General features: G+C 38.7%; 1 protein-coding gene across 2 annotated transcripts in view; it reads right to left on the minus strand.

The window, feature by feature from the left end:
- Window positions 1–2,550: 2,550 nt before the first annotated feature.
- Window positions 2,551–27,784, minus strand: part of LOC122987812 (raftlin-like) — a 106,297-nt gene continuing 81,063 nt past the window's right edge. For both annotated transcript variants that reach the window (XM_044359852.1, XM_044359851.1), the window contains exons 8-10: window positions 13,688–13,791; window positions 9,081–9,156; window positions 2,551–7,824 (exon numbers count right to left, since the gene is read on the minus strand). In XM_044359852.1, the coding sequence (XP_044215787.1) occupies window positions 7,156–7,824; window positions 9,081–9,156; window positions 13,688–13,791 (849 nt within the window). In that variant the 3' untranslated portion in view covers window positions 2,551–7,155. The remainder of the gene's footprint in view (window positions 7,825–9,080; window positions 9,157–13,687; window positions 13,792–27,784) is intronic.

Genomic DNA, 27,784 nt, shown 5'->3' on the forward strand with positions numbered 1-27,784 from the left:
CTCTGAAGCTACTTAAGGGGGTATTGCAGCAGTTAATATTGCACATTGTCATAAAGTCAGGACAGATTAAAAAGAATATTCAATTCTGAAACAACACAGGCGGATTTTCAGTTCCTCTGTAAAACCCCCTGGAACCTACATTTCCCATAATTAAAACTCAGTGTTGTCTTTCATTAAACCTTCCCTGTCTGCTAAATGTCTACATCTTTCAAACTTCCACATTTGTAAAGGAGGTTTTCTGTCAAACCTCAGTCTTAAATCTAATTTTATAACTGATGACATCACTATGGCATCATCAGGGATATTTTCTCATCTTCACAACCACAGACATTATACGACTGTTTTCAGAGGCTGAGTATTATTTGGCGTGATGAGTAAACAGAACTTTATATGTCAGATTGGTGGAATGCCCCCTAAAAGGGGAAATAAGAGGGAAATTTTATTTCATAATTATTTCATCATGATAAAAGATAGAGAAAAGCTTTTTTATGTGATCATTTACTTCAGATTTGACAGTTATTACAACTGTAGTAAATCAATCTTCTGTTGACTGAATACTTGATTAATAGACGTTGTCATTTCATCACTAAAACAATCAAGAACTAGATGAGTCCTGGGTCCAGTATTGTGATCTCACTGCACATGACAGCCACTAGATGGCAGTACTGCCTCAAGCAGGACTTTAACCCACATCTCACCAGAATCCATGACTTTAATGGCACGACAAAGCCAACATAAACCTCTTTGACTGATTTTATGAGTGCAATGAATTTTAGATCAATTCAACAATGTCCAACACCTGGCACAGCGAAGCAGCTCCATCCCAGAAGCTTGTGGCACCTCAGAAGCCATCTGGGCACAAACACCCAAAATCTGTGTTGAATCAACCTCAACCCCTACTTAAAAACTGCTATGGTATCTTGTGCTGCAATGATAAATTCAACATTTCCTTGAGTCACAAAGAAACACCATTATTTAAAACATGCTGCCTTCAGCACGTTGTTGTGCTGTATAGCATTACCTCTGCGTCCGAGAGTGGAACCTCAGGGATATAACGCCCCGGGTCATAGGTTTAATATCCAAACCACAGGATGAATGTGTTTCTGACCAGTTTAGCGGCTCGCCAGGGGTTCCCAAACTGCTTCAAAAGCCATTAACGCCTCCTACAGTGAACAGAATGGATATGGTGTTTGTGGTTTTGTTTGAAGGCAAAGCCCTCCTCTTAATGACCTTACTCTCCCCTGGGCTCTGAGCTCATGACTTATAGATTGCACCGGCTGTGTTGACTCAACTGTAAATATAGTTCTCTTCATAAACACCATAGGGTTATTATCATGGGTGCCAGCCTGGGTTTTTATGTGATATATTGACGCATGAGTAACAGTTTTGAGGCTGAATGGCATTGTTTTGATGTTTGGACGGAATGAATGGTATTGTTTTGGTGTTGGGTGTGAAATAACCATAAAGTTGATCTATTCTAAGGTTTCGTCATAATGAAGGTAATAACCAGATGGAGCAGATTTTAAAAATTAGATCCTTTCTCCTAGAGAAAAAACAAATTTGGGTTCATAAGTCTCCTTTCCCTCCTCTGCTTTTCTTTTTTTTTTTTTCCGTATCTGTTTGTCATTGATGGCAACATGAACTGTCCCTGTACAGTTAGAAGACAACGTCTCCAAGAAATTGTTTCTGCAAGTTAATGACACACAGACAGCTGGAGCACATGATGATGTGTCTGCTGATTCAAACAGATACTCAAGGTTACAGGCAGGGTTGTACTGTAGTATTTGGGCCTGCTCACGGTCTTGAGATGTTTTTTCTATTATTTCAGAGCCTGCTCTACTGTCACTCAGCTGTCATTGTTAATGTACAAATGTGTGGAAAGATATCATACACCCATAGTTATTATTATTTGTAACATTGTGCAACAATATTTAGTTTCTAGTAATTGCATATATATAATTACATTACATATTGTTTGTAAATGAGCACTTTTTGCCCTATTTTGTACTTCTGGTTAAATGCCTTACATCATTTGTTGTCTCAGTGCTTCTACTTTGTGCAACAACAATAAAGTTAAATCTAATCCAATCTGCTCTAATTTGCTGTGTTATTATCATAATTTGTTTTTTAAATGCCAGATTTAAGCAGATTTATGTCGTTTCCTGTTTGTTTTCTAAATCCAAACGATTGCACAACTGAGTGACAGAGTTATATCACAGATGACTCACCATGAACAGCATTGTGAAGAATATTGAATGGAAATCGTTTTGTTTTATTAGACTTGGTTTTGACTCAATCCTGAAATTGCTCAGACTCAACCTCAGTGGTCTTTACAACAGGTCTGGTTGCAGGAGGCATCTGTGTATATTTTTCTCCGCCAACTGTAAAAATGAAACAGCATTACGAGTTCATGAGTCAAGTCGAGACTTAAAGGATAATTCCTGAAAAAGCTTTGTGACTGAGGATCAAAGTATCTTTTAATAGCTGCTGTCTCAACAAAAGAGAAGCAACTGTATATTTCCTTTGACACCAAATAAGCAAAGACACATGTACACATTAAATATAAATCATTTTATAATATACAAATTGTACAGATGTCATGAACAATAGGAATGTGGACATACTCAGGATAGCAAAGATAAAGAATACTTTTTCTTCCTCGATAGCAAACACTGCTATGCAAGTGACGACAGCACATGATCAAAGATACTCAACATTCATGATGGCAGCCGAGGTGATAAAAAACTAACATCAGAGACAAAAACCTAAGAATACATTTTCCAGAGGCTGTGAGCAAGCTAAAGTGACAACACAGAAAAAAAATGACGGCATCCTATTGTATCATGTTCTGTCATTTCTACTCTGCCCATTTCACATCATAGTAGCACACAGGAAATGAACCATTACGTGTTTTTTTTTTTTTTTACAGCATTACCAAGAACGATTGCACCAGCGCCACTATTGAGGCTCAGAAACAATTATGCTGATATAAGACAGGAAACTGTATATTACCTTTTTTTTTATACACAAATGGGCAGAGAGCTGCAAATGTATATTTAAGTGTAACATTAGTCAAAGGTCTCCTTCTTTTCACGGACGGCTAAGTTAACATGGTTCAGCATCATTTAACTGATGAAGTGTCAGATCCTGCCTCGCTTTTCTCTCCCTGTCTGTGTTTTTCTTCTTTTTTTTTTTCATAATACCAGACAAAAAAAAAAAAAATCATAATTACCCACAGTCCCTGGAGTGTACTCATGTCAGAGGTTAGACTGCACCGCAACCAATCAGCCCTTATCAGGGAAAAATGGAGCCCTGAAGGCCACGGCCTCAGGTAGGACAGACGGATACAGGGCCGGTTGTAACTTTTGTCAAGGTTACAGTCATCCATGTCTGTGGATGTCTAACTGGAATGTAGTGGGAGTCGAAAAAAACAGTCATGTCGGATGAGATCACTGTGCTGCTTTACTGATTTTCCAAACTCTGCTGCCCTTGATAAAGTGGAATATGATCTATCTGTTTTCACAGGATGCCAAAAGGGAATAAATGTCACAGTTTTTAGATTAAAAAAAAAAAAAGGAGAAAGACAGGAATACTGAAATAAATCCATATTCATAAAACAGATGACAGTAAAAACATTTATCTGTGCATGGGGGAGATTGAAGAAACCGATTAAATCTGACAAAATAAGTTGACCGGGATTCAGCTGGGAAATTTCTCAAATATTCATAATGATCTCCACAGCTATCAGAGGCTGTCTTTTGGTATTGCCTTTCATAATTCATATTTGTCATATTCTAACAAAAGCGTAGAAGTGACAGCTGGGTGTTATTTGCTCCCCAGCAGTTGTGATGCAAGAGGCAGCATAAAATATTTCTTGAATACAATAAGTGCTTATTAAAGCTCAAACAGCCGAAAGCTAAAAGCAGCTGAGAGAATGAAGGTAAAAATAGAAAAGAAAATACCACAGAGAATATTATGATATGACTTCATATCTTAATTCAATATCGGAGTGGTTATTTTTCATGTGCTCGTGCAAACTCCTGTTGTACAGCTGTGGAAAATCCATTCTGGCTCAAATATGACCCTTGACCTTGTCTGCCATTAGCGATGACCTCACGCTCACAGGTCTGGGCTCCGTCATAGTGGAGGGCGAGAGGACAAGGAGCATATGTTTTAGGAGGTCACACACGCGGTGACCCCTTGGTTTAAAACCAACAACAGCCCTCGGGAGGTAGCTCGAAGCGTCAGTCAGAAATACATTTTAGCAAGCTTTAGCGGAACAGCAGAGGCAACACAAAATCCACAGTAAAATCATACGTCTCTTAAAAAAACAGAACACTCACAATAAAAAAAAACAAAAACAAAAACAAAACATGTTCAAAACATCCTTCATATAGACAAACACTTCAAATCGTTTATCCCCTCTCTCTGAATTCCAGTAATTAAAACAGGGAACAATAAACTCACCTTCAAAATACCAACACTGACTGTAGCAAAACTTTCCTGTTTGACTATAACAAACATATAACACTTAAATCACCATTGTGCCTCTAAAAGACATTTCTAATAGCAGATTGTGGGCCATTTACAGTATAGTAATAAGGCTAAACTGGTCACAGTTTTATATTCTACTCTACACACAAGCATTTGCCATTTTACATTGAAAAAAATCTCAGCGGCGGGTGGATTAATCCCCCAAAAAGAGAGCACTTCAGCGTAATCGATCTTACTTGTGTGTAATTGAGGAGTCTCATTCCCAAAATGGAGACATTTTTCTTGACCAAGCTATCATCTATTCTCATAAAATAAAAGATCCAAATTATGACAAATTACAGTCTACCTAAAGCAGGACAGCAGGTAGTTTAAGTCATTGATTGACCAAATGTTAACATTTTAATAAATAGGCATATTTTATGATGGAGTGTGTGTAATTTCTTTGCAAAAATTTAGCATTTTTTTAACGAGAACTCTTCCTCCTCAGTGCAAATGATTCCCCATGACATCACCGTTAAATCTGAAGGCTATTTGCTTGACATACTGAGGTGTTTTGCTGTCAATACCTCCCCCAATAAGTGACCACCATTATAAATGCATGATTCCTGACAGATACCCCACTGACAAAATCCATTAGTGAGCTAATGAGAGCTCTATGCTGTTAACGTTGTCACCCCCCCCTCCCCTCCCCACCCCCCTTTTTAAAACAGAAAGCTACACAATGCCATGAAACAGCACATTATGAATTGGTTATTGTCAGAAATGATGTCTGGTAAGAGCTGGAGGTAAAGTAATGAAGGAAATCTCAACGGGGAATGTGGGACGCAAGCGGCCGTTACTTTAAATGAGCCTATTCATTTCTTTTATTTGACTCCCCTATGCTCTGTGGTCTTTCTCCTTCGCTCTCAATCTCCTTCTTTGTCTCAATGTTTCCCTCTTAATCTTCAGTTTTGGTCTCAGTGAACAACAAGTCTTGGTTGTGGCCACACAGATTAACTTTGTTTCCATTCTAACAAGTGCTTTTGTTTGTGGCTGCTGACTGGAAATATCATTAAAAATGTAACTTTGAGCAGAAATAGATCCTCACTCGGCTACATAAAACCTAACTAGGTGTGTCTAAATATGAGTTCTGTCCCCGAGCTGCAAACATTCAGCTGAATTTCACATCCTTATCTAACTTGGCTTTGAATATGGAACATTCTGTATGCAAGGTGAGCTTAGCACACCACACCAAAGAGTGATTATCGGCTCTCTTTGAAGCACTTGACGGCTTAGAGCTCAGCGTAAACAATTATCTCTTCACCCTACTTTGGATTGCCTGTCGCAACAAATGCCTTTCCCATCACCTCTACCAGTGTTCTCCTCCAAGTTCCCTCCACATCACAACTTACTATGGTGCACAGAATGAAGGAACAGGAAATGGTGATACAATCTGTGATCACATATGACGCTTTTCTGCCATTTTTTGTGGATGAGGCAGGCCAGTGTCTTGTCAAAATTCTGGATTTTGGAGCTGACTTTTTCCTCAGCTTCAAAAAATGAAAAGAGCGGCTCAAACTGCTCAACTGCAAGGTGAAAGTACCTCTTGTAACAGGTGCTATCTGGGTCTCTAGGACAAGACAAGAAAAGCTAACCATGCTCTGTTCTCCCTCTTACTTTAGGACTTACTTTTGGGGGGTTTCTCATACTTTTCTTCAAAAGCAAGCAGGGAACTTTCTGCGATCCACATTTATTTTCAGAAACAATGTCACTGCTGTTATTTCAGGTTATCTAATTAACCCTAATTGAACAGGAGAATGATGTAACGCTCCTTGTCCCCTTAAAGGCTTGGTCACACCAGAGAGTAGCACAGTGAAAATACTGTATGTGGTTCTGAGTACTTTCAAGGCTAATTTTGTGAATTAATGGCGATGAACTGCTAACACGCTAGCGATAGTCAGTCACAAGGGCTGTCTGAGCTTTCCTGGCAATTGTTCCCAGAATTCAATAAAGAGTTATTGGTTACTGTACCATTGACTCCTGTCTCAAAACTATCTGCAAACCATACCGCTTTTGTGGAGCCGTTCATACTCCGATGGAGGAGGTTAAATAAAGGTAGATATAGCAACACAGCTAATGAGCTATGAGAGCTTTCCCTATTTTGGACTCTCTGTTCCTCGAAAGGTCTGCAGTCAAGACAGCTTGCTATTGGTTAGTGGTGTGAATTTGTGTGTCAACTCGACACAAAAAATTCTTGTAGATTTATTTCGCTGGCATGACCAAGCCTTTAAACTGTTGCTCATTCTTCTTAAGTAAAAGAAAAATGTGCCCTACGTAATCACGACATCATTCTAGGCATTCACCTCTCTGTTGATTTTCATCCAGTTATTCCAGTGACTCCATGTTGACTATCCTGCATCAGCATCTCTTGTCTTGGATATATACATTCAGTATGTGTGGTTATACAGTAGGACTGATGTCTGCGGTTACATGAAATTGTTCCGTAGCTACACAAGTCACAGGGGAATAGTCTATGAAAGATGGTAGGCTTGGAGAATGCTGCAGCAATGGAGATCGAAGCCCCATTAATGTGGATCAGGGATAACACTGTGAACCAGTTCTTAAGATGGGGAATTTCAGAGGTAGGGTGGGAAAAAAAACCTTGACTTGGACTACTCTGGGCTACTCTTCTGGGCTTTGATTAGTTGGTGTGGCCTGTGAATCTGACATATTATCCTTGGCGACGACCTCCACGCCTGCTGGTTCTTCTGCCTGGCATTTGATCACGTTCTCTTTGCCATCTTCTTTCTCTTCGTCCGTATCTACTCCATTCTCGATCACAGCTTCAGCTTCTGCTACGCCCTCTTCCTCCTTGTCTTTGGTCTCGCTCTCTGTTTCGACAATCGCGACGGTTTCTGTCACCTCCTGGACCTCTCCGTTTTCTAAAGGCTCTCCGTTCTCTTCTGATCCCTCTTGGTCCAGTGCTATCTTTACTTCTTCTTCCTCTTCTTCTGTGCCGTTTTCTGCTCCTTTGTCTTTTGTCTCTGCTTCTCCATCTTTCTTTTCGACAGTCTCTATGCTGATCTCAATCCCATCATCAATCTTTCTATCTTCCTCACAACTTGCCTCCCTTTCTCTCGATGTCTCACTTCCTCTCGCTGCCTCTACCTCTGTTGTGTTCACCCTTTCATCGCTGCTCTTGTCTTCCTCCTTCTCAACCTTTTTTCTTTCATCAACAATCTTGGGTTCTTCTGCATCCTTCTCGATTTTTGTTTTTTTCTTCTTCTTGTTCTTTGCTGTGTCTTTGATGCAGTTCTTGTTGGACTTGCTTCGGGGTTTGAAGATCAATTTCTGAAACATTTGAAGTTTACATTAGCATTTTTCTGAGATGCATTGTAACTCTTTAAATATACGCCTGAAGCAGTACACACAGACTTAATTAAGAATGGATCACAGTGGATCTAATATTGCACTGGGATAACTAGTTAATTCAAATGAGTCTCATTGATGCAGGGAAGGAAATTGAGGCCATTTTGAGGGTAGTTATTAGTGGCCTCAAGGCCTGCAGTCTGACCAAATAAACATGCAGAAATTTAATGCAATATATCCTCAATTACTTGTACAACTTCTGCAGGGTTCTACACACTGCGAGGATATAGAGAACTAAGATAAACTGCAAAGAAACTAGCAAGAAAATCTTGTTAACACTAGCAATTCCCTAAGTCTTCAGGCCTATTAAATGTGTTGTTGTGATGGCAGTTTAAATTCGGGTCACAGAAAGTGTCAACATGGATTCATTCCACTGCGGACAAAGGTTAGCTTTAGAGGTTATCTCCACTATTCAGGGTTGCTAAGAAAGCATTACCAACCCTGCTTCCCCAAACAACAAATTTGGCCATTTCTGAAGAATTCCTGGTATCTCAAACAGAGAGGGGTTTATTCACATTTTGGCAGCGCTGTGTGTGTTTGTCTGCTTAAAACAAAAACAGCTGTGGAATTGGAGGTGGCAAAAGGTGATGTTGGCCTTGGATATATGGTGAACAGGTGACAGAATGACTAGTGGGAGACTCCACAATATAGCCAAGAACAACATGTCCTCATACTGAAATGACAGAATAGGTCTATTTCCAATGACTCCCAAAGTGACATATAAGAGTGTTTTCAGTGCCCTCTATAGGACAGATGGGGACCAGACCAGCACTCCATAATGACCCAATATGCCGCTTTCTAAAATAGTAAATAATTATGTTTTATGGTGTGAAAACACTGTGGTTAAGGTCTGGTAAGGTTTAGGCACAAAAGCCACTTAGTTAAGGTTAGGGAATGATCATGGTTTGGGTCAAAATGATCAATTAAATCATGGTTTGTACTTCCTTTAGGCAAATAATCAACATAAAGTCACCTCAGATTGACATCTCTTTGTCATCTGAACTGCGTCACTTCCTGTCGCATCCCCTTCCACTTGCGCCATAATTACTAAGACCACGAGATGGCATAAACATAACTATAGGTCGTTTTTGCCGGCCTGAATTTTAGACCTATACTGTCGCTTTTCTTGTGTGGACAAGCTGGCCAAGAAACAAAGAGAGGACTGTGAAGTCATGTACCTTGGATTCCCTCCTCTTTCTGCCCAAGACTGGTCTCTGCAGGAAAACAATCTGTTTGGTGGACAGACTTCCATCACTGAAGGATGAGGAGACAGAGACAGACAGGGAAAAAGAAGAGAACATGAGCTGAACATGTTTATAATTTAACAGGATTGTGAGATTATTTTATTTCTTTAATCTTTTAGTTCTAACTTATTTAGTATTATAAAAAAATTAAAATGAGAAACGGAGAGTGAAATACGCTTTTCCCATCTGTTTCACATTTAAAAACTGACAGATTTTTCATTATTTATTTGTTTTTATTTTTATTCTTGAAAAATACTGTCGAATTCCAAGATAAATGTGTAAAATGCATTAAGAGTTAAATCCTGGGATAACAGTGATCCACCCGGTTTGACCTTCTATCAAGATAGTCAAATGATTGTTGGCCACTGTTCATGCTTCACACTCTTATCTGACAGCTTTAAGGATATTGGCTCACATTTGTGACCTAACCTCTTTACTGCGGTCATCTGTCAGCGTCATTTCCCCCTGTACATTTGAGTCTCGCACAGAACCGGTTCACACGCAAAGAGGCGGATTTTTAAGTTTGCCTGAATGCCTGTGCTTAACTTGTGAACATCTTCTCCTTCTCAGAACATAGATTTCTTCTCTTTTCCTCAATTCCCCAAACAAAATCCTCCATCCCATGCACATGTCACACTCCCGTGTTCTGAGAAGGATAATCTGCACAAGTACTCGCGCTGACAGATTAATCATGGCAGGAAATGCAGATTCATCTCTGAGTGGGCTTCCTGTCTCTCATGCTCACTCCCACTCTTTCGTCTGCTCATCTTTGCCATGCACAGCCCTTTTCTTAGTCGAGTGTACACTCATTATTTAGCTGCCTACTCTGTTTTACCTCACTGCTTTTATCACCTTGTGACAGCCTGATTTGTGACAGTTTTATTGTTTGTTTCTGCTTTATTCCTTCTTATTTCTCTCTTGCTATTATTGGACATGGCTTAAAAGGAGATATGTTGTCCTGTGCTATCTGACACAAGTTCAATAACACATGCACACATATGCGCACACATACACACAAAGGTTAGATGCTGTCTAAAGTTAAGCTGCCCGCTCAGCCTTGCACATGAGGAAAGATGGCAGGTTTATGATCACTGCAGAACCCTAAAAGCCTGCTACAAATCTTCCCATTCTCAACATCAAATGGACTTGAGACTCTTCCAGCAGAAGGCTTACTATCTAAACCATCCAAAGCCCACCACAACTTCTTTTTTCCATTACCTCCTTCCTTCCACCATTTATCCATAAGCTATTTTCTGGGCTGTCAAGAATGCTGGACGGCTTCCTGGTGAATCAAAGCTGAAAACTAACCCGAGTTCCCAGCAAAAGCCCCAGCCCATTAAACTAGAAAGGAGTGGATGGCTTAGAAAATTACAGGCCTTTACTGAACCTACTCTTGGCTGTCAGTGTCAGCCGCACTATTATAACTTGAAGCCATAAAGAACAGCAATAGCCTGTGTCTATTTATGGGTGAATGTACCTGTTGGTGGCTTCATCTTTAGGAGAAAAGCCTGCAACACTACTCCTGTGCAAAGTGCCATTTGAACTAAAAAATATAGACAAATCAATACTGCACCATTAATGCAAATATAGATAAAATTAAGACTCTATAATGTATTTGTTGATCAATATTTAGTCTCCAATAAAGTTAGATACCTGCACTAATTACTTGATTTGTCTGAACCTACCTGTTTCTTGTTCCAGAGTTAATATAGAGAAATTCACATTTACTGTAGTTAATGGCTCTAAAAATGTAATTACCATCTACATTAATTGAATGCGGCGAACATGAATGCATGCTCTGAGACAACTACATGAATTAATGTTGTGTGGAGAAGCTGCTGAGCACCAGTTAGCATTAATTTCAGACGCTGCTGAGATCACTGACACTTATCCGATGCCTCCAGATGAGTGCAGGCTGCAAACCATCAGACTACAAAAAGCGTGCCTTTGCAAATTCGCTATTTAAAAATGGAGGAGTCAACACCACAAAAACAAGTGTAATGAGTATTACTAATCTGAAATAGATCATCAACCATTACTTCTGCACGCAAAATGTTTTCGAGGCAGGGAGAGAAATGAGCTCCGTCTTGTACTGTATCTAGGCCGACTCTGATTAATTAGCCATGTTGCGCTGTTGTATTGTGGCATTTTGAAAGCGAGGAGAGAGGGAGGGTAGGTAAAAAAAAAAAATAAAAAAAAACAACTAAGGATGAAAATAGAGAGGTAATTAATCAGCTTTGCTGTGAAAGAGCAGTAAACATGAGGTGGGGGCAAAGCAAACACTCGGTCAGTGTGCTGATGGAAACATCCACACTTCATCATATGACACAACACATCATAATATGATTAATGAAAAATACAGTGTTAGCATCTCACTAGTTAAAGAACTACTGACTGACTATACCTTATTATCACTATATGTTAGAATAATAAGTAAGTTATACGTATTAACATCTAGTTATGCTTGTGCTTGTAACATCTCTCTTGCTTTTGATATTACTATTTTGCCACACTGGCAGTTGGTTTCAGTTTAACACTCAGTTGCTAGTAGCAACCACTGTTGGTACAGTTTAACTGACACTGTTACATCCACCATTTTGTGAGCTTAGTGACTAAGCAAATACTGAAAGACTGACAGACAAATTTCCAATGTCGGAATAAAATCATGAGAGTTTTGCATGCTCCTGTCATCTCAATCGTTCGGTGTAGTGTGGTCATAAAACTCAGTCCGAGCTGTCTTAATTCAGCCTTTTTTCACGTCTTGACGCTCTGATAAAATCAAACATGTTTAACATTATTGATTTTTTGTCTTGGCTCATGCAAATAGTGAAGTTCAATGATGTGAACATTGTCAACAACCAACAGGTGTACTCTCTCCAGCAGTAAACTGAGTAGATAGAAAACATAGCGGGGACTCCAGGGAGGCGCATCCTTGCTGTCCTTGTTCTCTCCACCAGTGTCGTGTCCACACTCTTTGGTGTATTCTTCTTTTGCTGTTTTTTTTTTTTTTTTTTAGAACAAACCACAAGGACATCTGTGGCCAAAATCTGCTTCTGTTTCTGCTCCATTGTTCAACAGTTTTTCTTGTAAATTTCCACCAGGAGCAAAAAGGAATCTAGTTGTAGTCTTGCAAATAGCAACCCTACAAGATCCCCAGTCTCAAAATGATGACACACCGTCTTTAGATGTGAGAGGGTGTCAGACTTTAGTCTTTTCAAAGACTTTTCAAAGTCTTCTGGTGTATGGTAGGGTTAGACTGAAACTAGACTCTACCAGAGTGATATATTTAACTTATGCAGTACATAATCAGCATATTGAAGAGCAAATTTTGGTCTCAAGTGAAGCCCTACAGTGTGCCTGAGAACATGCACGGCCTTTGACCATAAGCGGATGTACACTCATATAACAGCCATGAGTGATGAGTCAGCACAGGCTTAGCTGAAGAACCGTTACATTTCTGTGAAGAGATTTTCCACCAACAGTCACAGCTGCTGCTTTTAAACCTTCACTGCTGCTGCTGCTGCCGCTGCTGCTGCTGCTGCTCAGCTACAGCTATGAGCTCAGTCTGAATTGCCGCAGATTTAGGTCAGTCTCTTCTAAAAAGCTGTCATATTTCTTTGAACAACAACCTGAACTGACAATGTTAAAATTTATAACATGTTCCAGTTTTCACAGGCAGGACACATAATGCTTTAAATTGCTATGACTGCACAAGAGCCAGGCATACGGTAGTATACACCACAGTAGGTGCTCCTACTATCCGTTAGTTTGGATTTTAAGTTTTCCAGTGTTCAGTAATTTTTTTTTCAGAAACACATCATGTAACATGAAGAACTGCTTCCCCACAACAAAACTAGAAGATGTCAATGGTGATATTTTTAATTTTTCATATTTATTGAAAGACGTTTGGATAAGAAAAAAGAGGAAGTAGCAGTTGTACTAGTGTAAAGAGACAGAGGTGTTAGTTCAGGTTATAGCTGGATATAAATCTTGCAAAAAACATATTTCATACTTCACTGTTATCCTCTGAAAACCACATAACACTCTAAAAGGGGCCATTCTGCATACTTTAATACTTAGGTATACCTTCATACTTGTGATACTTAGATTTTGAATGCAGGACTTTTACCTGTAACTACATTGAGGTATTACTGCTTTAACTTAAGTAGGAAGCTAAGAAGCAGGTTTCTTATGGGTCCTGAACCCTAAAAGAACCATGTAATCCTTCAAATGTCTGAACACTTAAAAATGACTGTATATGAATTACAAGGTTTTTGCAGGGCAGAGGTGCAACTCTTGTAAATTACGCAATTATTAGGCACTGATGTTAGAGATTTAGCACCATGGCAGCAAAATATAAGGTAAAATATGTGAAATATTATTTAATGTATTTAAATTGTATGTAAATGGCTAAAAAGTTGCACAAAATGTGCAGGAGGCTTTTAGTTACTCTTGTTGCAATTCCTACTGGTTGCCAACAGAGGTCATTAGAGGTCAGAGATTACTTAATGCCCCTTTAATAGTCAGATGAGGGTCATTACCTGTTAGTCTTGATTACAGGAGTTGGCAGCACACAGGTGAGCCTCCAACCATATGTGGCCAGGGACTGCAGTAGAGGAACATAATCAGCCTTCACCTGCAAACCCTGAGGAGAAAACACAATGTCCATTACAACCTACAATCAACCCAAACAACCCTAAACCAGTATATAATCCCAGCCCTCTCCCTTTCAATGCCACAAATACACAGCACATTGAATAGCATCAAAATTATGTAGCAGAGTGCATTCGCTACTGTGATTACAGCTGTGACGCATCAAGATATGAGATGCAATCAGGCGCTGTCAGCATCACTTAAAACTCAAATCTCAGTTAAAAAAAAAAACACCTCTCAGATATGACGGCTTTTATGTGATGTATATGGTTGCTGTTTGAGAGGTTGTTTTTGAAAGCAATGTATATGGGAAAGAATAAGTGCTGATATAAAAATCAACTGCTACAGAAATTCCCTGGTTGCCATGAGTCAACATTCATGACAAGACATTGTCAGCACAGTAAGTCCTTGAGCAAATAGATTGCTTATGTGAAACTGCTCACTTTGTGGTGAACGTTTTAATGCTGTTTGTGCTACCATCACATGAGCCATCGTCGCATTATCTCAAGGACAGGTTTAAATCAAGAAATGGTCAAAGCATAAAAATGTAAATTCGTATTATTGTATGTAAATCAAACTGAATTACACACAGATTACTTAATCAGAGACGTGACACACCCATAAATGCAGCTCTGTACAGAGTGGAAGTGTATGCGGTTTGCCATTCTTGCCTTGATAGGCACCTGCCGAAAGTGAAAAACCACAACGCGTGTCAGTCAGATTGATCATACCTAAAACAACATATACATTCCCACGCACACACACACACACACACACACACACACAGCTGCCATTTAGTAAGAGACCTCAAAGAATGGCTATATTGGTAAAGGTGTGGATTATGCAAATAAAATATTTGAAAGAAAAGAGTAAAACCATAATCCCACCATATAGACCATTACCTTTTTTACATAAATTCCAGACCGTTACACACAGTGGTGAAGTGTGAGCACTGATATGAGTCAGGAAGGCACTGCACATTAACGAAGTACACCACAGAACTTCACAGAGTCTATTCATAGTGCGCCGATCAGCTATACAAGAACAGAGACTTGAGAACCTACACACGCTATTTTAGCCTTCACTGTACTGCGAAGTGTGAAAATGTTCTTTAATTAAACCCACATCAACAAGGTTTTCATGTGAATATACTGTGCACCTGCCTTCATCAGCCTCTATAAAATCAAGGCTACATTAGATGAGTGTCCCTTTGTCCCTGAAGGAGCCAACGTGCAGTAAAAAAAAAAAAAAGAAAGGTGACAAATCAAAACTTACAGGTTAGAGATAGAGAGAGAGAAAACCTGAGCCTAGAACTAAACATCTAAACATCACCTTTGACTTCCTTTTTTTTCTTTTGATATCCTACTGTATAAAGTATGACAAACCAGCAGTTTGTGTGGAGTTTAATCAAGACACCTTAGTGTTAAATTTAGGGTATTGAAGTTCAGAAACGTTGAAACCGATACCTCTCACTCCTGTTTTGGAACCGCAAAGGCTAGTTGTTCACAGCAGCTCTCCTAGTTACGGTGTAAACTCTTGTAAATAACACAGCTTCTCGTGGTAACCAGGATGCTAGTTTGCAATTTTGCAGCAGTATTTTCTGCTATTAACAGTTTTCTAAGGATGTTTTTTTTAGCAGTATCTCTGTCGCACCCAATAAGAGTAACAATATACTTGTATAAGAGTATTAATGCTTTTTTAAGGACAATTTAAAAAGGGTCACTTTGCTCAAATCACATGCTCAGGTGAAATAATTAAATATTTTGGGGGAAGCAGATAAAGTATAAAATGCTACTACTTCTGTAATTCTATCAAGTAATACAGTTATTTGCTGAGATACTACGGTATAAATCCTCCTCACAGCAACTATTGCACTCACAACTACCACTATTAGTACAATCACTATTCATATAATAACTCACACCACCACAACTGCTAAAACGAAACTACTATTATATTAATATCTGCTACCATAATGACAGCTACACTAACTGACTAACTAACTAGACAGCCCTACTACCTTGACTATTGAGACATTACTGCCAATGTTAATACTTCTACTACTATGTCATACTACTGCTGAGCAGTTGTGCCTGTGCCATATATATTGCCTTTATTTAAACTCAAAGAAAATCATTGAGGGCTGGCCTTCATTTACAATTATGTTGAATAAATTGTGAGAGGTACATGGTGGGAAAAGGATGTACATTTGCATATAAGCTTGTAACTTTTTGTTAAAATACTAGGTTTACTGGTTAGTGCACCCACTGTAATCACCTTCAACATGCTTTGTTTGTTTTCTAGATGAAGAGTTTAGTCAGGTGAAGCTTTGTTGAATTTCATTTTTTTTGGCACAACCACTTTCTCTTGTTCCCTCTACATTTAGAAAACCCTTTTATCTATGTTAATATTGTTAATAGCATGTAAATATAAAACACACACTTCTGTTGATCATCCATTAATTAATCATTTTGTTGTAGTTGTCATGTTCCTGTCTCGGGTTCACCTATAGTCCACCTCTGGGACATAACACTCAACTACAACGATCTCAGATTATATACAGTCATAACTGAATTACAATAATCACTGGTACAACTGCTACTTCCTCAAATACTATTATAATTACTATCACAACTACAACAGTACAGCTACTGCTTTTAGTATATCTACTGATATGCCTCACACTGTTACACCTACCTCTAACACTGCTACTGCTACTTCTACAATAATACAATAATAACACACTATTTTCCTACTACTGTTACCTCTGCATCTAATTCTGCAACTATACTGGTGGGTAGTCACACAGAGAGAATGAAAGAGTGAAAGCACTTCCAAGAAAGATAGAGACTGATCAGCATGCAGTGCTCGCTGTCTGCCATGAGACAGACTTCAAATCAGAACACTTAAACCCACTTCAACACACAACGCCTCATTTTTCTTCCCCAGATTCTTATTGACCAGGGTGACAGAGCATGCACAAACAGACCTAAAGCAGTCGCATATCAAGTTGTAGGTTGCACAGAGCTAATCGTTAGGATACAAGACAATGCTCCAGACATTGTTTAAACAAGCATTATTTTTTAAGTTCCTACAGGGAGAGGTGCATCTACATTTTTCTGGGGTTTATGTTGGAACCACTCCCAGAAACAGGCTCTCTTTCAAAGCTTGCCCGTAAAGTAAATTGAGAAATAATTTTTCTATAATGGCTTGCTGTTCATTGGAGTAGGTGAGAGTTAATCACAGTCCCCAGTGTCTGGCTCCCCTCTCTCCCTGACTTATTACGTGGGGCTACCTCGCTGCATCAGCACTCCAGCACCAACCTGTGAGCCTTAAAAAACAAAGTAATCACAATGGCATCTTTTTCTTCGATGTTATCTGAGTGACTATAAAGAATGAGCGCAAGCTGTAGTTCAACCATCTCGGCCAAAACTCCTTTAAATTAAATTAAGTAAAAAAGAAACTGTAGTCATTCAGGTTCTTCTTGAGTTCACTCCTTCAGACACGTAAAACACATTTCTACCTTGGAGCTGTGCGGCCCAACCACCTTGCCAAAGGGCATCTCAGCAAGAAGAGGAGAATCTCTCATTCACTGTCACTGTCATAGTTTTCCCATCTAAAGATGAAAGCTAAAATAGCTGCTTTGGCAATAACGCACATCTAATCTTACAGTCTTTGCTGCTCAACCTCCACACCATCACTATCAGAATATGTATGGAGATATAGTATCTAGCACAGGCTTAAGGCAAAGTTTGTTTTTAGCCCTTTAGCAGAGAGGGTGCAGCTGCAGGTCAACTTGAAGTTCAAAGTGCAGTCTGGGAGTCAGCTCAACAAAAACACAGGTCTATTGTTTTTCTTTAAATCCCCTCGGTGGACCCAGCAAGGTAGACATAACAAACCGTAATTCTGTTTTTCACCAGCTCTGAATATAGCTGTATTTTTTGCAGACTATTGGGGTCAACAGGTTTGCAGACACAGACCAGTAATGATAAAGCATATACTTTTAAAAAGGGCATTCAGATATTGTTCCTGATTGGCTAGTTTGACCTAGAGCGTTGTCACAGCAACAGAAAATTCAGCATTCACTTGTATGTTTTAAAGCTTTGCAACAACCTTTTCATGGCCATATCAAAAAGGCTTAAAATAGATATAAATGAATGATAAATATTACATATCTTAAAACATATTTTTATCACTTTTACATCTGATCAGTTTTGCGTTTACAGCAAGAAGTTATGCAGAGGTTATCTACGTCTCTAGTGTGAACACATATGATTTGTGCACTAGCTAATGGATCTAATAGTACTTGTAGTTGAGGGCGGACAAACTAGCATAGATGTTCCAAAAACATCTCTCTAACTTCTGGAGCTTTCAGTCTTATCACACAATCAGCAGATGAAGTTTCTCCAGCTGACATTGTAATTGTAGATGTTAATATTTCAAATCTTCGGAGCACTTTAAGGACTTCTTGTTCATGTTTTAACTCAAAATGGACAAGAAAGTCAAATCACCTTGGAAACAAAATGACAAAACAATTTCACCACAAGGTTTATTAACTGTTCTGGAGCTTTTGATCATCATCATCTAAAAATATCACTAGCTGCAAAGGGTATATAGTTAAGAGTATTTTCTTATTATTTAGTCATCTACTTATTTTCTATTCTCTTTTAATAGATTTTATTTATTATTGTTTCCTTGATTTATTCAATGTTTTTTTTTTGTCTTCCCACAACGCATCAAAAGACCATTCTCACAGCTTAAAACCTCATCAGCGCTGAAATAATACAGCTTAGACACATCCAAATGATCCAAATTACATCCAAAACCACAACTTTTTTGAGGCATCAGCCTACTTTTAAGTCAAGATGAAACTATGTAGACTGATAACACATGGTGAGGTAGTTAGAAAAACAAAGGATCAGCCAGAGCACATACTGTAGCTGTTAGTGTTCATCATGAGTTGTCAGTGAAAGCTTTTATCATGTACTTTTGCAGGGAGAATAAAAAATATGAGCATTTGATGATTGAAACTGATGATTCAGATGGGGGTTCGCAGACAGATCAGACGAGTCATCGACTTTAAAGCACCAGCTGTAATTATTTTATTTTAAAAACAGATAAGGCCCAGAGCAAAATTCTGACATGGGGGCCCAGAGTCCCCCCCCCCGTGTCTCTGTTTACTGCTTTGTAAAATTGGCCTGCTGGCTAGTTAACTAAAAGCCAGATGTTTAACCGAGCTGACTCTTTAACCACAACCTACTTTGGAGAAAAATATAAAGATAAATCAGATTCTGTGTCATGTTAACCTCAATTTGTACTCAAATCTGCCTGATTTGACTATTCTGTTTTACTCACATAAACTCAAATCACACTGGTCTTTTGTCAGATGTTCCTCAGTTAGCCGGGTTCCTTTTATATATTAAGCAATTTTCGTCATTCTCCTTGTAGTATGGCTGCTAGGTAGTGCTATAAGAAGTATGTGGATCATTTACGTCAGTATCAATACAATAGAACAAGTCTAAGGTGAAGTAGGGAGATGAGTTTGAAACTCATTTGATGATTTAAATAAGTTTACCAAATTGTGCCTTTTAGTACTGTGTTTACGGGTTACATTTTATAGAACCATCATGGATGTATGTAGTGTGTTCATGTGTAGCATGTTGCATTAAAATTAAGGGAAATAGTTCAACATTTTTGGAAATACACTTATATGCACTTCTATTTATTACCAATACCACTGTACCAATACCACCATCTAAAAATACCAATACCAGTACCAGTACCAATACCACAATCTAAAAATCCTCCATTACACATAAATGTCCTGAATTCAAATCCTTTAAGTAACAGTATCAAAGTTTTATCAGCAAATGTAATCAAATCGAATCATGTTTTGTATCTTTGCGTAAAATATTGGATAATTTCATATTTTTGGGCCTTGATAGTTTATTTGAAAGAAACCACCTGATAAGTTTAGATCTCTCTTTAGACATTTGAAACACGACAAGGGGCCCCAACTACACTGCTTCATCGCAAGGGGCCAAACGTTTGGGAACCACTAGCTTAATCTTTAACATTGCATTGTATATTATAAGCTTATTGTACTTCCTTTAATGTAAAATATGAATCTGACAATGTAGTAGTAAGCTGACAAAAAGTGGAGTAAAAAGTTAAGTATTTCCCTCTGAAATGTACAAATACAAGTAAACTGTGTTCAATTCAGTACTTAAGTAAATGTACTTAGTTTCTTTCCACCACTTACTGTCACAGTCATTTCAGATTTCACATTTCTGTTCCGTTAGGTACATGTTGCTACTTGTTTCTATCTTACTACACCTCTGTGTTTCCATCCCGGAGCTCTCAGCATCATCGTCACGTTGTCTGACAGAGCGGGGCGTGATCTCTCACTTTTAGGGACAGTGCAAATTACTCTCCTTCTATCTAGGTCGCCTCTCCTCTCACCTCAGTCAGAGAGATATAGAGATATCATGGGCGGGCGATACACGTTAACGATCCGCTCTCTTCACCACATGCACACCCTCAGGCCACAGCATGCACACACAGAAATAAAAAATCAAATACTGTACATTGTGTAATAAAACTACATGTCTCCATCCTTGCGTTTGTGGTGATTCTACTGCACCAGGTAGCTTTTGCGTGAACTTGATCTCACACACAATATGTTCATATTTGTGTGTGAATCTGAGGTGTCCTTTCCTATGTCTTAAAACTGTGTCTTCAAAGATTTCCTCTCTGCCATACTGATGCTGTGATGTGGGGACCTAATCCCATTTTAGACATAATTTAGTTTCCGGAGACTGTGAAGTGCTGCTCTTCAAAGCCGGGGATGCAAGTGAATTCTGGGGATGAGTGACAACAATGTCGGTGCTGTTAAGCTCCTTTCACTTGCTTTGACTTTGGACTGCCATTCTTTAAATTTCAACTCCACTGATATTTCAATTTCTGCAGGAGTAGACGGCTTTCTCTCTCTTAACTCCCCCTGCAGTTTCTGTGGTTTGTGTTTTTTGGTTACGAGTTGTCAAGATCAAGCAGAGAGTGGGCCTGCGACATCATCAAACTGCGGTGCTTGAAGTTGTTGAGAGATTTTACTCACTGACAACCAGGCTATGATATCCATAGTCTTCATCAAGAAACTTAAAGCCTACAGGTACGGTATATTAATAAAAAAAAGCATTATGAGCTGTAAATTGTGACCAAAAAAAAGCATAAACAGCTCCTTATTCAATCTGCTTTATGATCCTCTACTATGTGTCTGAAGTCAGAGAGAGAAAACAGTTCTTTTAACGTTAAATCATCCCGCAAAAAACACCACACTCATAAAACAACAGTTATTGTTTGTGTTCTAGCAGCACTAATAATATCCAGAAACAAAGCTATTCTTGTGGTAACCATGGAGCTGGTTTGCAATCTGTCTTGTTTTCTGCTCTGACTATTTTTCTATGTTATGTATTTGTTTTAACACAAATATCTAAATGATACAAATGCACCAGTAACCACAACACAGAAATAATCACTTTTTTGGGATTCTTACACCCGATACAGTATTATTGTCCCACTAAGGAATATAGCAAAAAATAACAAAAAGACAGAATTTCTCGCTTACCTACTGTGACATGTGGCCATGAAGGATAGTTTTGGTTTTATGTGCTGAGGTTTGGACATATAAATCATTGAGATTTGTGAAGTGTCACAATTCACCTCCATTATATTGGGGTGGTGGCACATACACATACACACACAGCACATAAAACCAACCTATGGATACTGCTGAGGCTAAATGGGAGAATAACCTCTTTTGGGACTTTGGTTGAACTGAACCTTTAAGGATGATCACAGAATTACAGAACAGTGGTCAAATACTGTACGGTAACTGTACATTGATTTTTGACCAACAGAACATTGATTTTCCTTTTAAAGGAACATCTATTGATTTTTTTTTTATAACAAAGTCAATGTACTGGCCACAAGAAGAACTACACAGCCTGTGAAAATAGTCTTCTGTGGCTCTATAGGAGCTTTGTCAAGTCAGAATATTACTCATGTGGCATCACATTAGTAAGCCGGCCAGCCTCCTCTGACCATTTTGTTTCCAAAGTTACCTTTACTTTCTCTTTGTGATGACATCAGATCGTTGGGTCAGGCTCGAACACATTTGAGAAGTTTCCATTTCGAGTAAATAATAAGAAAAAGAAATGAAATCCTACGACTACTGTTTACATAGCCTCCTGAGCCAAGGGGCAGCTTCCTGACGCTGGCCAATCAGAACAGAGTGGGCTCATTGAGAAGGGGGCCTTAAAGAGACAGGACCTAAAACAACCTTTTTCAGACAGAGGCTGAACTGAGGGGCTGCATATAGGACCAGTATAAGATAAATAAGGATTGTTTTGAACTGCAAATCATGCAAAGATATTCCAGTAGAGCCACAGAATAAAAATATAGACCTGGAGATGTACATGATACTTCACCTTTGACAGAAACCGTTAAAAAGCTTAAAAGATTCAAAGATGTGGGCGTTTACAAGGCAGGAAGGATCTAAGGAAAGATGTAGTTGCATCACATGAAATATAGTATTCAGTGTTTTTGGAGCTTAACCCTAGTAGGAACTAAAAGTCAGGATATCTGACTATAATCTGTCAGGTCAATTTTTATCTATATAACCCAATATCATAAATCACAAATTTGCCTTGGGGGGCTTTACCATCTACACAGCATCCTCTATCCGTAGACCCTTGATTCAAATCAGGACCCACCCCCCCCCCCCACACACACACACCTCAGGAAGAGCAACAGGGGAGGACAAATCTGTCACTCCAGTGTATGGAAGTGCGGTACTTAAATTTAAACAAATCATTTCTCCCCTCACATGTACAACTTGTATCTGTATGTCCCTTCACTTGAGGTCTTTGAAGCTTATGTACATAATATTTACATTGAACTAAATATTCAAGCCAGAGATGTTTTTAAGGCTGCACCATGAGATCAGATGGAATATTCTCAGCATGTTTTCCAAATTAAAAACAACAAAATACATCATTGGTCCATGCACTCCAGAATGGCACGTCTAATAAATATTTGCCGTTCAGAATGACATATTAGATATCTTTATAAAATGTTTCCATGATCTTTAGAATTTAAATTACAGCTCTGAGCATGCATTCATAATAATGGACCTACTGCTGGATCTGGCAGACTTGAAGTGGATAATAATAATAAGAATAATATATTTATTTATACAGTACATTTCAAAACAAAGCGCTTCACAAGGCGATTCAAACAGAAAAGATTAAATAAAAGTAGAGACAGTAAAAATAACTATTAAGAAAGAACAGCGTTAAAATGGATGAAGAACAAATAGAATAATAGAATATTACAGAGAAGAAACAAGGTGATAAAACCAAATAAAAACAATAAAATATAATCCAGTAAAAACTGATAAAAACAAATAAAACAGATTTAAAAAATGATGGTATAAATAACATTTTAAGAAGACATGAAAGAGAAGATGAGACGCTTCTTAGAACCATCATAGACATCAGCTGTACTAAGGTGAACATCAGTTCATCTTTTAGTAAATCACACACACACACGTTATTGTGTGCTCTTTCGCTGTTTTAGTTGGAAACACAAAGACTGAAATACAACACCTTCCTGCTAATGCACTTTGTCCCTCTTGATAAATAAATCCTCCCGCAGTGGCTCATGGTGAGCAAACATATTAAGAGCAACACTGGCGGAGGTCTGAAGGAGAGCATGTTTTGTTTTGTTATTGCCCCAGTGAAGCTCAGCAGTAGGAAAGAGAGCTTTCAGTGCATTAGTTCCAAGGCAGCTCCTGTATTGATTTTCCCACAGGACACATGAGATGAGAAGCTGGTCCTAATTGGAGTTTCATAGCAGAGACCCTTGATGAGTTATTCATTTTGAGCACTTCATCATCATCCATATGGTTCCTATTCAGGTTATTTTGCTCAGGGAAAAAAAAAAACTGTGAAGTTCAGGTAACTGCTGCATCTGCAAATGTGTTTAAGACATCTATCTACTAAAGGAAGGAATCTCTGTCTGTATGTCTGTATGTCCTTCGCGTATCTCTTGAACCATTCACCCAATCCACTCTACACTTGGTGGGTGCATTACTGAGGAACAAAGGGAGTGCTGTGTCGAATTTGGTACAATTTGGACAAGCGATGTGTTTAATATTAATAAACTTTGAATAAACCAGCGATCAGTGAGCTACTCGGGTCTGTGCAGGGTCAGGGCGGAGCTTCAGGGCTCTGCCGACTGACAGGGAGAGAACGGAGACGAAGAGAAAAGTAGACAGCGAAAACAGAGCTCTTACTTTGTGTCTAGATAGATAGTGTTAGCAGCATGTTTAGCAAATCAGCAATAGCAGCAAGTGACTACACAGGAGGCATTCAGGTACATTGTTGAGTGTAGGTCACCCGTGTTTCGTAAGCTCTCAGAGCCCAATACACAACGACTGTAATTACGTGCATAAAATGAAGGAAATACTTCCACAGGCAGTTCAAAACCAGTTTATCTCATGCGCTTCTAGACCGTGGCGATTGTGTAGTGCCACTACAGACAAAGCACAAATCTTTTGAGCAAACACAGCATGAGCAGCACATTTAGCAGGTCAGCAGCAGCAGCAGCAGCGAATGAAACGTTGTGTCTACACAGGAGGGGTTCAGGTACATGGTTGAGTGTAGGTCACCCACAAACATACCAAATCTGAACTGAAGGCACAGAAAACAACAACGATCTAAGAGCCCAATATGATCGATCCACTTTATTTTAGAATGCACATTATTTTATTTTTAAATTAATCCCTTATTTAAGTCTACTTGAAATGAAAAAAGCACATTTATGTACTATTAGAGTGCACAAGAGAATGTTAAGTTTCTTTCATGTTGTTGGTGTATATACTCATTCACACCTACTGTATTCATTTTTCTATGCATTGAAGTAGCGGCCGCAGGCCAAGCAATCTGCCCGTTCTGAGCAGGCATGTTTTTCAACAGTCACTGCACAAGTGAGCTCTTTAGCACTGATGGCATTTTAATGCAGAATATATTCAGCCTTCTACTTGCTTCTACAAATGCTTTTAATTTATTTCCCTTGCTTGTCATTTCATGTATTCTGTTGTTTTTGTGCTGTTTTCCTCCAGGCTGTGTTCTGCTGTCATTTAGAAGAAACAGTTTCCATAGCACTTGAATCTTACTTCATCAGTTTGACATTTATTTTTGTAGCTTGTTTTCCTCTTTAATTTATTTCTATTATTTGATTTGAAGTCAGAATTTTGTGACCCGTGAGTTTTTGTTTGTCTCACATGCAACAATGTCTGGTTTTTGTCATATTTGTTGGCTTTTTTGTCATCGTACTTTCATCATTTCTGTTTCTTATAACAGTACAACTAAACTAAATTAAACAAAACATATTTAGTTTATTATTTGGTGATAAACTGAATAAATTACCTAATAATAAGAAGGTATTCTTGTAATTTTATATGGTGCTGTCAGGTCTTAATTGTCGGTAAGGTTAGTTTTGGATTAGATATATTTTTATCCAAACTATATACTTATTGTAACTCAAACCATCAAACTGTGAGCAATGATTGAAATTGTGCTTTAGTGTAGACTGATGTGTATGTGTTGAAACATGTAATGCATGTCACACAGTTGATCCGAAATCGTCAATAGCAATGATTTCAATCAGAACGCGCAGCTAGTATTACACCTGTGACTTGTCTCTTAATTTAGAGGATATATCAGCATTATAAACAGTGTAATGCATCTGTATTCAGTATTAATCTGATATAACCGCTGTGTACTGCAGCTCATCACATCTCTGCTGCTTTGTGAACACCTGTAGATCTGATGCCGTTAGAAGCTCTGTATTTTTCACATTCAAATCCTCTAATTAGTTGTAACTTTTGTATAAATGGAACAATTATTTTTTACACTTATTTTTTTCACCTTCACTGATGAACTGACACCGTCCTTGAGAAGATACACTCACGCTTGATGACAATATAAATGATTGCATGCCTTCAATGAAACAGCTTGTTTTCCTCGTCTTCTCTGAGCTTCATAAATCCAACCACCTGTCAGACTTTTGTATAAAATAAATTAAATTGTATAAAAATTTCTAAGAGTAAAACACTTCGAGAGAGAAGATGACGTACTGTATATGAAGATGAAAAAGAACACCCGCAATCAATATTCTGCCTTTTCTTTGTAATTATCCTAGCACTGAAACAATAATGAGCTGTGAGGATACTTTGCATATCAATTTTAGGCAGTTATCACAATGAATGGGGATGATGTGAGGCCCTGATCGCCCTTTGTGAAAGAGCGTGTTGTCAATCTGATTCGGCATGGTGAAGATCGCTCGGGTGAAACCGTTTTTTGATAAAGTCCCAGTGGAAGAGTTGATTGGATCTCCTGGAACACTGGGTGTCGGTTCGGCATCGTTTACTGTTGACATTTCTGAAGAAGCCTCAAAATCCATTAAGCTGTAACAGTATTACCATTCCTCTCAGAGGAGGAGAAGCTCTACTGTTGCTGCCAGACAACTGCAGGAGTCTTTTTATTGGCGGATGAGACCATCAGTGCTGGACTGGACTATCACAGAGACACATTTGCGAGGACAAAAGTCTCCTTTCACACTTGGACAGCCACAAGGCCACAAAAAGTCTGAATTCAATTATAGAGATAGCATCTGCAAACACATACAGACACACACACAAAAAAAAAACAACTAATTCACACACACGTAATGGACACAGACACATGCGCATACAGACACATGCACAAACATGTATACACACCAACAAACTCACACGTAAGTACAGATGAAAGGCAGCGAAATGGCCACAAACCTTTCAACTCTAGACAGAAATCAATTTCCAACTTCGAACTTGTGCCGAGGAGAGACGCTAATCGGCGGGAAGATAAGGGCTTGTTTGCTCCTGATAAGACAAGCGACCGCGACACATGTCCCATAAATTGAGATTTGCCAGATTTGCTTTTGGGGTTGTTGGGGGGAAAGGTTGGCTGAAGAGCGAGGAAGGGGTGGTAGGGCGTGTATCTGAGTGATTTTAATACTAAAGGACCAGACTATTTAAGAGGATTTGTGTTCAAAATAGGGCAGGGCAATGTAGATGAAATATATTGAATATTTTTCCAATATTTAAACACAGATGGGTGACAAATTACAGATAAAAACAAGTGTCTTAATAAGGTGTCGGGCCTCTAGAACAGCTTCCATGTAACTCAGCGTCCACATGGGTAGAGATCTGGTGAATGCAAAGGTCATAGTGTATGATTGGATCATTCTGTGGCCCTTCATGCCTGGTATGGAAGCATCTCCAATCATTTATTCAGGTTTTAGCTTTAATTTGCAACCTGTCTGTGTATCTCAATATGGCAAATGTTTGAAAAATCACATGTAAAATACATCAGACATCAAACTGTGTTCTGCTTTACATGAGACTCTATACATTTAAAGGGGACATACGCGCATTTCCAGGTCTATCTATATTATGTGGCTTTACTGGTATATTTTTTGCATGATTTACAGTTAAAAACTCCTTGTTTATCTTATATTGGCCCTCTATGCAGCTCTTCAGGTCTGGTATTTGCCCCTTGGTAGACTTCCAGCTGCACTGGAGGCTGCGTAAACAAAACACTAGTAGTAGGATTTCACTTCTTTCTCTCGTTCTTTACTTGGAATGTAAAGTTCTCAAATACATCCATACTTGTTAAAGCCCGAATCCGATCCGAAACATATGAGTGGACAACATGAACAGCCCATGGAACAACGTTAGCAACAAAGGCTACACCAGACACATCTGTTTGTTGGCATGCATGAATGATCTGATGTCAGATTGATGGGGAAGAAGGTAACTTTGCGAATGAAGCGTTCAGAGCAGGCTAAAGTTTGGGATTTTGACTTGCAGGAAGTATATT

Source organism: Thunnus albacares, chromosome 8 (genome assembly GCF_914725855.1).
Source record: "Thunnus albacares chromosome 8, fThuAlb1.1, whole genome shotgun sequence".
Taxonomy (NCBI): Eukaryota; Metazoa; Chordata; class Actinopteri; order Scombriformes; family Scombridae; genus Thunnus; species Thunnus albacares.